Below are 12472 nucleotides of genomic sequence, written 5' to 3' on the forward strand. Positions count from 1 at the left end.
ATAATCTAGACATCCCTAAGACTTACACAAACTATTTGGAGCACTTAGCAAAAACAACTGATTTTCTTCAGAACTTCGCTAGGTATTAAATAAACTACATGTATCCAGCAGCTTCATGCTAAGATAAGCAATTAACACTGCCTAAGAGTGCAAGTGACCCATCCAAGGTCTTAACAAAACAGACCATAGCACATGGAATTAGTTCTAACAAAGGGGGACTCTTCATAGAAGAATGAATTGTTATTTAGTAAACAAAATAAAAACCAAATAGTACTGTCCCAAAATAAAAGAAATAAAACTGCTAGTTCAAGGGAATCTACAAGAAAAAGCCATTATTTAGAGCCAGGAATAGAGAAGTCCATGAAGATAGAATGAAAAAGCTCAATCTAGAGGTGAATACGGGAAGCCAATGTGGAAAGACAGAATCACATGACATTCACTGAAACTGGAATATTCAAGAGGCACGCAAAATAATGACCTAATAGCTACCTTAGTTCCCACGACTTTCCGCCTCAAGTTTACAGTCAATCTTTCTGTTCTCTTGGTACCTCTTCTCCCTATACTGAGTCCAACCTTAGCCAAGCATCACAATCACTTCCATGTACTTGCCTCTATCAGTTAACACTGATATACTCCTACTGGACAGAATCTCTTTTTTGTCAGAAAAACCATCCCACATGGCTTATAAAGTACAATAACCCAATCCCCACCCTCCTCAAAATACATATTCACACTCCTTTCCTGCCAACTGGCTCGTAGGCACTCCCACTAACTATCAATACCAGTTCATTTGCTTTTCAAGCTTTCACTTTCCTACACATTCTCACCTCCTACAGACTTGCCCACACAAATAGGAATGACCACGAGGCTCATGTCCCAAACAAACTCAACATGCATTCCACTGGCTCCACTATTTGTTCAAGGCTGTGGAACAAGACACAGGTGGCAGGGTTTTTATAAACCCCTCATAAAAAGTGCATATTGTTACCCAAACTGCCACTCTACAGAGCAAGAGAGGCAGAGCAGGAAGGACACAGAGGTCATACTATCCTTCGAATTCAACACCAAACTTCTCCTCTCTCCCTCTCTCCCTCTCCCTCTCTCCCTCCCTCCCTTTTTCCAAGCTACTCTCATGTCTTGAACTTGATGAATCCTTTGAGAGTCAAAATAGATGCTTCCAGATTTAGGGCAAACCAGAGAAATTACAGTATCTCTACTACCTCTAGCAAAAAAGTGGTAGTGTTGTTTCCCTAATACTGTTAATATAAAAGCAAGTTAATATTTAAACAAGAGTCCATTAATTTGAAAATTAATAAATTGTTGGGTGTGATGGGGTGTGCCTTTAATTCCAGCACTAGGGAGTCAGAGGCAGGCAGATCTATGTGAGCTTGAGATCAGCCTAGTCTACCTAATGAGTTCCATACAGCTAGGGCTATGCAGAAAGACCCTGTCTCAAAACCCTAAATAAATAGGGGCTGGAGAGATGGCTCAGTGGTTAAGAGCACTGGCTGCTCTTCCAGAGGACCCAGGTTCAATTCCCAGCACTCAAATGAAAGCTCACAACTGTCTACAGCAAGTCCCAGGGCTTCTGATACCCTCACAGATATACATGCAGGCAAAACACCAATGCACATAAAGTAAACTGTAACTGCCTCTCTTGTCTTTCCCAAAAGAGCCCTTAGAAATAGCATAAAAAGGACATCAGCCATTGTTGAATTCTAAAAGACAACAATGTACTTTCCAAAAAAAAAAAAAATGCAATTTTCTTCTGAGCCAAATACACATACTTCAACACCACTCCTAGGAAGTATATTTGTCTCTGCTCTTTTTACTGTCTTTCCATTATATAATAAGAAAGTAGAAAGGTGACTGGTTTTGTTTCAAGTACCTGGTATATGTTTCAGATGTGTTACAATTTCTTAAAAGGACAAATAAAGAAAAGACACCTAGTCACACATACATTCTGTAATCATCACTATTGCTATGAACCTACAATCAGAGTCAACTATTTCACTGAGTACCAGGGAGATGCAAAAATGCGTATAAACTCAGTCCTCAAAGAATATGCCTCCTGACCTATCTAGCCAAAGATCCTGTCTGATTTCTCATGAATGTCTGAGTATTCTATTTAGAAAACCACCCCCTTACCCCAATATTTTGCATTAAATTTCAAAGGACTCCCAATATTAAGAAATTCAGACTAAATAAGGCAAATAAAACTATACAGATAAAACTCTAAAATATTGTGGTCTCCTATTTGTTGGTTTTATAATCTGAGAATTACTGAAAGATCATCAATATGGTAGTTTGAATATAAATGGCCCCCATAATCTCACTGAGGTGTAACATTGTTGGAGTGGGTATGGCCTTGTTGGAGGAAGTGTGTCACTGTGGGGTGGGCTTTTTGAGGCTTCCTATGCTCATGATACTGCCCAGTGTCTCAGTCAACTTCCTATTGCCTGCAAGCCAAGATGCAGCCAGCACCACATCTGTCTGCATGCTGCCATGCTCCCTGCCATGATAATGAACTGAATCTCTGAAACTGTAAGCGAGCCACCTCAATTCAATGTTTTCTCTGTAAGAGTTGTTGTGACCATGGTGTCTCTTCACAGTAGTAGAAGCCCTAATTAAGCCAACCAGGATACAGACAAAACAGACAGATTTCCCTGCACTTTCAGTTTGCCTGAATCCATTCTGAACTATTAACATGTGAACCATGGCATACTACTCAAAAAACCTACCATATGTCCTTTAAGCAACAAGTAATATTGGGAGAATCCAACCAAGAAATACACATCCTTCAAATTCTTATTAAACTAGGTTACTAATTTGGTCTTTTACACTAATTACAACTAATGATTACCAAACTTTGAAGAAGCATTGATAACTAAAGTACATGAACTAAATTAAAAACAAGCCAATTACCCGGTATTCTAATTCTTAGACTATCCTCTTGAGCCACAGGTTTCAACCAAATTTGCCATCCTCTTCCAAAGGTCAGTTTCCACAGCTGAAGACACCACAGAAAACTTGGCCAACAACTTCAATCAGGTGCCAATATAACCCATTTCATATAAATCATCTTTTCCCAATTGGGATTTTTTTTAAAAAAAATGCAAGATTTAATGTGATTAGGTATCCTACAGAGCTAAAAATTCACTAAAGCCAGTGAATTTTGCATTCTACTTCTAAAAGCAATCAATTAAAAAAATTTCAATTACTATAGGAGAAACTGTCTGATTTGTGGATAAAAACAGCAGCAATAAACAATGAAGGAGGGCCATGAAACTACAAAAGTAATTTTTCTCATGTTTTGGTAGTGCTGAGAATCAACACAGCGCCCCAGGTTTTTTACATACACTAAGCAAGTGGCCTAAAACTGACTGACCTGTGCCCAACCCTGTCTAAAGACTTGAAAACAAAGAAGTTACCAAAGCGAAGGCAATGCCTCCACACAATTATCAGCTAAGTCTCACGTGTCAGATTAGAAGCACCCTTAGAAACTTTCCGCATGGCTCTATGAAAGTGTCAAAGCATGGCAGAGGTCTGTGACAAGGCGAGAAGAGACACCAGGTTTAGGGGTAATCAATAACTAATACAAGTAAGTAATGTGAGTAACAAACCCAAGCACTTACATTGAGAAGCAGCTCATCTTTTGTTTTAAGAGGAAAATTCTTACTTTCCTTCTCAACTTGAGCATCTTCCTCTCCATCTGACAGCACTGGAGGAAGTGATACACAGGAGGAAGATGAGGATGAGGATGAAGAGGAGGAGCTTGAACTATCAGAATCTGTTTCACTGTAGAGGCAAAGTTGAAAACTTGGTCAAGTACTATCATAATTAAAACAAAATTTTGTTTCAAACAGGAGACAATTTACTTCCTCTTGCTTCTACTGCTTGTCTAATTTCAAAAGCTAACAATACAAACCAACTTTAGGGAATATTAGCATTTGTCTGTCTGTTTGTTGAGACAGGTTTCTCTTTGTAGCCTTTGCTGTCTTAGAACTCATTCTGTAGACCCTGCTGACCTTGAGCCAGTGATCCACCTGCCTCTGCCTCTAGGCATTAAAGGTATGCACCACCACCCTGGGCTTATTTTGTCCATTTAAAAAAATCCCTGATTTAAAGCAAGAGCAGGGCTCCTTATAATGGAAGATCATAGTAACAGCAGTGGGATGAAGACTAATTGTGGAGAGACGCCATTTTTGACGCTGGATATATAACTATTACAGACATAAAACCTGGACCTTCTCTGGGCCAACGGTGTCACATGTTATAAATCTCTGGGTACAATTAAGCATGTGACAATCAATGACATTGACTGTGACTCTAGGTAAAGCAAGTGTCTGAGTCACCTATAATGAGACCACTTAATTCAATGAGGAGTTTCTTCTCAGTCATCACCAAAAATGTCCTCTCCCCACAACTATTCATCCCACCGAGTTACTTTCACCTTCTCTCATGATCATATTACACCCAAACGGGATCCTGCTCTAGCTTTAAAAAAAAAAATATGATTGGACAAGAGATCAGAATAATTTTATAAGACAGTACTTACGATCTAGGTAATAGTGTTGTATATATATAAAAGAATATCCACTTTAAGTGATACATGCTTGAAACCTCAGTTCTGGAAGCAGGAACACCAGAAATTCAAGGTCATCCTTGGCTACATAGCAAGTCTGAAGCCACTCTTAGCTTAGAGAGAATATTCTACAGACACCGAAAAAGAAGTTGTAAACTTGGACCAGGGAGGAGGATCTGGGAGATGAGGGAGGGGAACTATGCTCAGGATATGTTGTATGAAAAAAATAATTTTCAATTATAAAAAGAATGCTGTGCTGACATATTTAAATGACATGTCTGCAGCAAATTAGTTTGAAATAGTCTAATAACATTTAACTAGTAGCATCAAAATACTAATAGTTGTTAAATCAAGACGGTAGCTGTATGGGTTTTTACTTTTCGCTAAGAAAATATGCAAACATACAGAAAAATATTAATTTTCCCCCAAAACATCTTTACTGTGGACAAGATAAAAAGACATGCTCCTTAGTATGTCAGCTTTACACTGCCTCAAAACCAGGTTTCTAGTAACATCCAGACCCTAGTTCCTCCCACTCCTCACAGAGCCTAACTCCACCCTCGTATTCACTACTGTGAAATGATGCTACTTGATCTGCCTGAAATACCTGCATTAGAGGCTCAACTCGAATACTATCTGCTCTGCAGCCACCCCCTACTCACCCAATCACTTCCTCCCAGAGCACTCTTCAAACAAACTGCTCCTGGAGGCTGTTCACAACTTCTTAAAAACCACTTTGGGTTACTGCTGTATAGTTATTTCCTCCCAACTGAAACACTGCCTCCTAGATGGAGGAGGGAGGCCCAGAGGCCCAGGAAACTTAGGCAACAGGCCCTCATCTAAAGTTATAAAAGCAGTCGCCTGCTGGGCAGAGACTTCTTGCAGGGCTGCTGCCACAGCAAGGAGCTCCAGGGATACAGGTGACATGGGCTGTTCCGTGAGACAGCTTCCGTTGCTCCTGTGAACAAACCCAATAAATGCATTGCCTCACTAAGCTGGACTTGTCGGAACTGTTTCTTTGGCCTGTTACTGGTGCACCATCAGAGATCAAGAGATGTCTGTTCTTGTCTCCTCAGAAAAGGTCACACGATTACCAAACAATTGAAATCAACGATCTATTAACAAAACATTATTTAGGTCAGGCAGGTGTGGCACACGCCTTTAATCCCAGCACTAGACAGTCCGATCTCTGTGAATTTGAAGGGTCTATAGAGTGAGTTCCTGGGCAGCCAAGGCTACACAGAGAAACCCTGTCTTGAAAAACAAACAAAAAAGCCAAAAGCATTATCTACCTAGCACACAGGCAAAAAGTTGTGCCTTTTTTCATTTCTTCAAATATTTAGTACTCTCTGCCACGAAGAGTCAGAAGTCATTTTCCCAACACTAATGTTTCCCATTTCCCATGTTTCACTTCAAACCTGGCTCCTGACCAGTTTCCCAGCAGCATGGGCTCTGATTACAAGATGACTACCATCTTAAAACTGCCAAGGAACCAAGCCGCTCATACCTGGCTTGGCTCCCTCCCATCTCTTCACACCTCTCCCTCTACTAGAAACCACTGTCCCTCGTCCTAGTCAATGGCTTCCTAAATATGCCACATCTCCCCGTCGTGCGCCTACCATGTCCACCTGCTCAGAACACCCTCGCCCTGTGCTTACTCACATATCTGTAGACAATGTTCAATGCAGTTCGAAAACATTCTATAGTCTGGATCTTCTTCCACCAAGATGGACACAGAGAGGAAATGTTTGTGTAAAGCATAGAGCCTCAAATACTGAGAAACTGGTTAGCAAATTTTATAGAATCCTGCTTCCTATGAAGATTTCCCTGAGTAACATTAACTGTCAAGAAACAGCTACTACGAGAGGAGAATGGTGGTGGGTGCATGTACAACCCTGAACTCGGGAGGTGGAGGCAGGAGGATCAGGAGTTCACTGTCATCCTTCCAGGCTTCAGTCTGAGACCAGCCTGGGCCACATGAGACCCTTTCTGGTAAAAGAGAGAGTCAACTATGAAACATATTTCCTGATCCTCCTGTTTTGAAAAAAAAAAAAAAGTGGACTCGATGAAAAGAAAAAAAAAAGTAGCATTTCTGAACTGAAACAAAATTGATGTCATAACCCTAAAGTACACGCTAAACTTGGATTGTTATGAAAAGAGTCCACACGTGTCGGGGTTTTTCACACTGCAAACAGCTTACTTACTACCTCTACTTGTGACTTGGCGGACTCTGGAGTTTGGGAAGGAAGTGGCAACTCCTAGAACTGAGCGGACACCACGGGCAAGCGCCGCTGCAAGGCCCGGGTAGGTAAGGGGGGTGCACGCTCCCGGAGCGCACGTGCGCACCGACCAGCACCGAGGCGCCGGCCCGCAAAGCGCGCGCGCGCACCAGCCACGACCCAGGCCGCCTGCCCCCCCCCCTTCCCCGCTCCCCCGGTCCCGGCAGCCCCGGGGCTCGCCCAGGCGGCACCCCACCTGTCCGAGTCCGAGTCCGAGGAGTCCGAGGCCTGCAGGGCTGGCGGGGGCTCCGCGGCGTCCGGGCCGGTGACGCAGGCCTCGCTCGGAGGCGGCCGGTCGGGCTGCGGCGGGCTTCCGCCGGCCTCGGCGCTCGGGGGTGCCGGCGTGGGCGGCGGCGGCTGCTCCCCTGCCGGCGGGGCGCGCTCCGCCTGCTCGGCGCCCGAGGCGGCCGCGGGCCCCTGGCCGGAGCCGCCGAACTGCAGCGTCTGCAGCTGCGCGGCGGCCTCCACCACCTCCATGGCGCCGCTCCCGGCCGCCGACCGGCTCGAGGTTGCTCTCCTCCGCAGCCGCGCGCTCCCCTCCGCAGCCGCGCGCTCGCCGCACCGAAACTCGCGCGTCTCTCAGGCAACAGCACGCGGAGCGGGCTGGAGACACGCCCCCAACCCCGGCGCGGTCACGGGACTTCCGGGGGCGGGGCGGGCGGCGTCACGTGGCCAGGCGCGGGTTGGGTTCCCGGGAGCGGGAGGAGTCGGTGGACTTAGAAAACTCGGCTTCCGCGCGGTCCTAGGGCCGCCGGTTTCCTTCCCGGCTGCTGCGGAGCTATGACTCTGACTGAAGCTGGTTTCCAGGTCTGGGTATCAAGCGAGGAATATCGTACTAGTTTCTGTAGGTAAGAATCTCGATCCAGGAACTCTTGAAAAGACACTCTTAGTGATTTCTTCAAAGTTAAATGAAGATGAAAAAGCACATTTACATTCTCATTATAAAAGAAAGAAAAAAAATATTATTTCATTTTTCTTTTTCCAGTACATTGAAAAGACAACATACATAGCGAAGGGACTTTGCTGTTTATGTTATGGCAGTGTCTATATCGTAGTTGATGCTGCTTTATAGGAAGGGTGGGGTGACCCTAACATGTAGTGTCCTTTAGTCAGACTGTAAGACGCTGAAGCACAAGGGTCTTCAATCTGATGCATTAATAATAATAATAATAATAATGTAACGATTTGTTAGGCATGCATATTTATGAAAGACTACGTAAACTTTTATATATTATTTGCTGACAGTTTTTTTTTTTTTTGTGGGGGCTCCATAGAAGACTCTCATTAATTAAAGGAAGATGTAATCCAGGCATCCCTGTACATTAAAGTGTTTACAATACAGTAGAAGTTTCAAAAGCAGAGGGAAATCTCTGGGAGATAATTGAAGTATGGCATAGAAGATTCAAGAGCATAACATTGGAAAGTTGAGATTGGTGGGCTATGTCATGGAAACTCTTCCAGATGAAGCAAAAATTCAAGATGTTAACACTAAGACAGCGATTAGGCAGTGTTCAGACTTCCTAAGTAAATATACATGTGTATATTTGAAAATCTCGATTCTACCATTTTTTCCTTAAAATATACAACCTGTTGTAACTAAATTTCCATTTACTTATCTGTAAAACACATACAAAAATATTGTCTCATTTAGTTTATGGAACATTAAATAAGGTTGTATGGAGAAGAATGGCTTGTCTAACATGCATTCAGTGTGCAGAAATACGTTAAAAGTGGACCAAAACATAGGTTTATGAATAAGATGTATGTGTCATTGAAAATGATTGATATTGGCCAGGCTGCAGTGGCATATGCCTTTAATCCCAGCAATCGGGAGGCAGAGCCAGGCGCATCTCTGTGAGTTCGAAGCCAGCTTGGGCTACAGAGTGAGTTCCAGGAAAGGCACAAAGCTACACAGAGAAACCCTGTCTCAAAAAACGAAAACGAAAACCAAAAACAAACAAACAAACAAAAAAAAACCCAGGAGATCAGCATTCAATAGAAAGGTTAGGATGAGAAGGACAGTTCAAGGATAATTCCAGAACTCATCTGTGCATTCCAAACTTGTTTACTTAGCATTATTGTGAGCAATGCACTGCTCTATAACCTGTGTGTCTGTGTGTACGAGAAGATTAATGAATCACAAGCCTACTCCGAATGTTAGGATTCTGCCGCCACTCCAGCTGCATGACCACACATGCACAGTTCAGCAGTTAAGCAAGGAGTCATGCATCTTACGTCATCAGTGTGTGATGGTGAATACGTGTATGCTGTGGACATGCAATCAGTGCATGCATGGCGTAGCTCCATAAGCCCACCTGGGCATGCTCACGGGAATCCTTAAAAAGGCACAGACAACTCCCCCCCTTTCTGTCTCTCTTCCCTCCATTACCTCTATCTGTCTCTCTCTGTGTCTCTCTGTCTCTCTCTCTCTCTGTTCTCTCCACGTGCTTCTTCCCCAGGCCTGGTTCTTTTGTGCCCCCACCCCCAATAAAGCTATGATCCTGGGTTTTGTTGTGGCTCGTGCCTCATGACCTTTCCACATGGTAACCAGTGTCACTTACCATTTTAAAACAACACCAAAAGAATTAATACTTGAGGAGAAAAGATAAGTTGGAAAACGAGATATTCGTGTAGTAGAAGAAGGAACTGTAGAAGTATACACTATGCATTTTTACAAGAGAGAAATGCAGAGATAGGGAAATCGAGAATAGAGAAGACACTTGGTAAGCTAAAAAACTAAAGTATGCAGTCTGAGAAATACTGTGACTGTAAGATTCACAGTAGCCAGGTAGCCACAAACCTGACTCAAGCATCTTGCAAGGTCCTTGATACAGATCACTCAGTCTGACACTCCTGGCCTCGGGGATTTCCAGAAAACAAGACCTCTTCCACACAGATGCAACTTTCTTTCTTTCTTTTTTTTTTTTTAAAGATTTATTTATTTATTATGTATACAGAAGAGGGCTCCAGATCTCATTACAGATGGTTGTGAGCCACCATGTGGTTGCTGGGAATTGAACTCAGGACCTCTGGAAGAGCAGTCGGTGCTCTTAACCTCTGAGCCATCTCTCCAGCCCCCAGATGCAACTTTCTTGAACATTAAGACAAAGCTGACCCTTGTAAGAACAGCTTGAACTTTTCTCTGTGAAGCTGCCATTTTGTAACTGACCCACATCAAATTCAAAAATAAGAAAGGGAGAAAGGATCACAAAGGTAGAGACTCCATCATATCTGACTGTACCTGCCCATGCTGCTGACCTACCAGTGTCCTTTGCTGTGCTGGAGAGTGACGACAGACCTCAAATAGGTTACTCAGGTACTCTACCACTGAGCCACTGAGCCACGCCCCCAGCCTTACACTGTCCATCTTGTCAGAAGACAAAAAAAAAACGTGTGAATTCCAGCCAGTGCCTTAGATCATCCTTGACAGAAATGGAAACCAAGTGAAGAACTGGCCCCCCAGGATAGCTAGGGAGTCCCAGGACCACCCAATACCCACCCAGTATTTCAGAATGCTTTTCCATGAATATGATGGTAAATGAGCTAGGCCTTTAAAGAGATCCATGAGTCTGTTAATCTGGGATAACTTAACAAGGAGGAATTGAAAAGAATCAGACAATTTCCTGCTTCAAACCCTAGATGTTTGCACTAGCAGTTTTAAAAAATCCGAATGCCCAGCTTAGGTTTCAAGCTCTCCTAGAGCCAGATGCTGCTTCTTCTCTTTTTCATCTTCCACTCTTCTCCCTCCCTTGTGCCCCGTGGTTTCTGGCTGTGAAGTCCTTCAGTCCACCAGATTTATTCTCTGTATATGACCCTTTCCCTTTGCTGGTGTCTTTTCTCTGCATAATAACAAGAATTATTTACTCAGTTTACCCAGGAAAATGGAACACTCTAGAAGAGACCAATTACTCAGCCTTAGTACTCAAGTTATCAGTCACTGCCTAAATTGTTGCTCATTGTTTTCTGCCAAATATACTATCTTCAAGTTATACTTATGATATTATGTACTACTTATAATATTTATTATTCTTTATTGTCTCCTGTTTTCCTTAAAAAATGAAGTCTCATGAATCTAAGAACTTCTTGTCCATATTATAACAAAAATTATAAAGGCTTTTTTTTTCCTTTCGTTTTTCGAGACAGGATTTCTCTGGTTAACAGTCGTGGCTGTCCTGGAATGTGTTTTGTAGACCAGGCTGGCCTCAAACTCACAGAGCTTCTCCTACCTCTGCCTCCCAAATGCTAGGGATAAAGGCATGCACTCCCATGCCCAGCTCTCTCAAATGTCTATTTTGTGTGTGCACATGTGTGTGGGCAGATCTATGGAGGTCAGAGGAAAACCTGAGAAAGCCAGTTCTCTTCTTCCACGGTGTGCATTCTGGACATAGAACTCAGCTCCTCAGGCTCAACAGCAAGGGAATTTACCCCCTGTGCCATCTTCCAGCCCCCGTAAAGATTTCTGAGTGGAAGAATGAAAGAAAAACATAAAATTTTATTAGGCAATCACAGTAAGAAAGATGGTTCACAGACAACATCTAAGATGACAACGCAGTTACTCATCACTTTAAGTTAATAGAGCAGTATCGAAGAAAGCCACTGTTGCGGATACAAACCTCTTGTTTCTGAGGTGGGGACAGTCTGGGTTTCAGTGTAAGAATAGCTAGCTGTACCTGTGCCTAGCTTTGAAATAGGTTACTTTTTCACAATCGGTACTATTTCTAAGTGCTTGAATGTTTCAAAATGTTCTGAATTTGCCTCCAGTACTTCCAGAACTTTCCCTCCTTCTGCATTATTTCTAAGAGCTGCTAAACTTAGCCTCAAGTGTTTAGCCCAAGGCTAACTCTAACTTTTTAGAGTCTGAATACCTGACAGATTTAGCAAAATTTAGAGAAGAGGATTTTTTTTTTTTTTTTTTGGTTTTTCGAGACAGGGTTTCTCTGTGTAGCTTTGTGCCTTTCCTGGAACTCACTTGGTAGCCCAGGCTGGCCTCGAACTCACAGAGATCCGCCTGGCTCTGCCTCCCGAGTGCTGGGATTAAAGGCGTGCACCACCACCGCCCGGCAAGAAGAGGATTTTTATTGTGTTGAATTCCAGGTCAAAGACCAAATCCCGTTTCAAAATGACACATTACTTAATGTGTGAAAATACAATTTAGGAAAACAATTTAGCAAATATACCATTCTTTGTACACTACTAAGATTGAAAAATTACATTACAAAGAAAACAAATACAAACAAATAATACAACCCTAACTAGTTGTTAAGGCCGTTTCCCTGGACTGCATCTTGCTGTTAATTGAGGAAGGAAGTTGGCACCTGCTGTGGGGCACTGCTAGAACCTTAGGCCTTGCCCCAGACCTTCTGCATTTAAATCTGCGTTTTAATTGAATGTGGTGGCTCCTGCCTGTAATCCTAGCACTCACTGGGGAGATTGAAGCAGGAGCATCCTAGAGAGTTTAAGGCTGGTTACCGCTTGCAGCCTTAGTAAGGGCCTACTTCAACACCAAAAACCAGGCCTAGGGAAATACCTCAATGGTAAAAGTACTTGCTGGTGCAAGTATGAAGGCCGGGGTGTCATCCCTGAAACCCACTTAAAAAAAGAAACAACA

General features: G+C 43.1%; 1 protein-coding gene across 1 annotated transcript in view; it reads right to left on the bottom strand.

Annotated features, from left to right (window-relative positions):
- Naf1 (nuclear assembly factor 1 ribonucleoprotein) overlaps nucleotides 1-7457 on the bottom strand; it is a 31454-nt gene extending 23997 nt beyond the window's left edge. Inside the window, exons 1-2 of the mRNA XM_076553271.1 lie at nucleotides 7061-7457; nucleotides 3636-3798 (exon numbers count right to left, since the gene is read on the bottom strand). Of these exons, the coding sequence (XP_076409386.1) occupies nucleotides 3636-3798; nucleotides 7061-7341 (444 nt within the window). The 5' untranslated portion in view covers nucleotides 7342-7457. The remainder of the gene's footprint in view (nucleotides 1-3635; nucleotides 3799-7060) is intronic.
- Nucleotides 7458-12472: the final 5015 nt, after the last annotated feature.

The sequence above is a fragment of the Peromyscus maniculatus genome, chromosome 17 (genome assembly GCF_049852395.1).
Source record: "Peromyscus maniculatus bairdii isolate BWxNUB_F1_BW_parent chromosome 17, HU_Pman_BW_mat_3.1, whole genome shotgun sequence".
In the NCBI taxonomy this organism is placed as follows: Eukaryota; Metazoa; Chordata; class Mammalia; order Rodentia; family Cricetidae; genus Peromyscus; species Peromyscus maniculatus.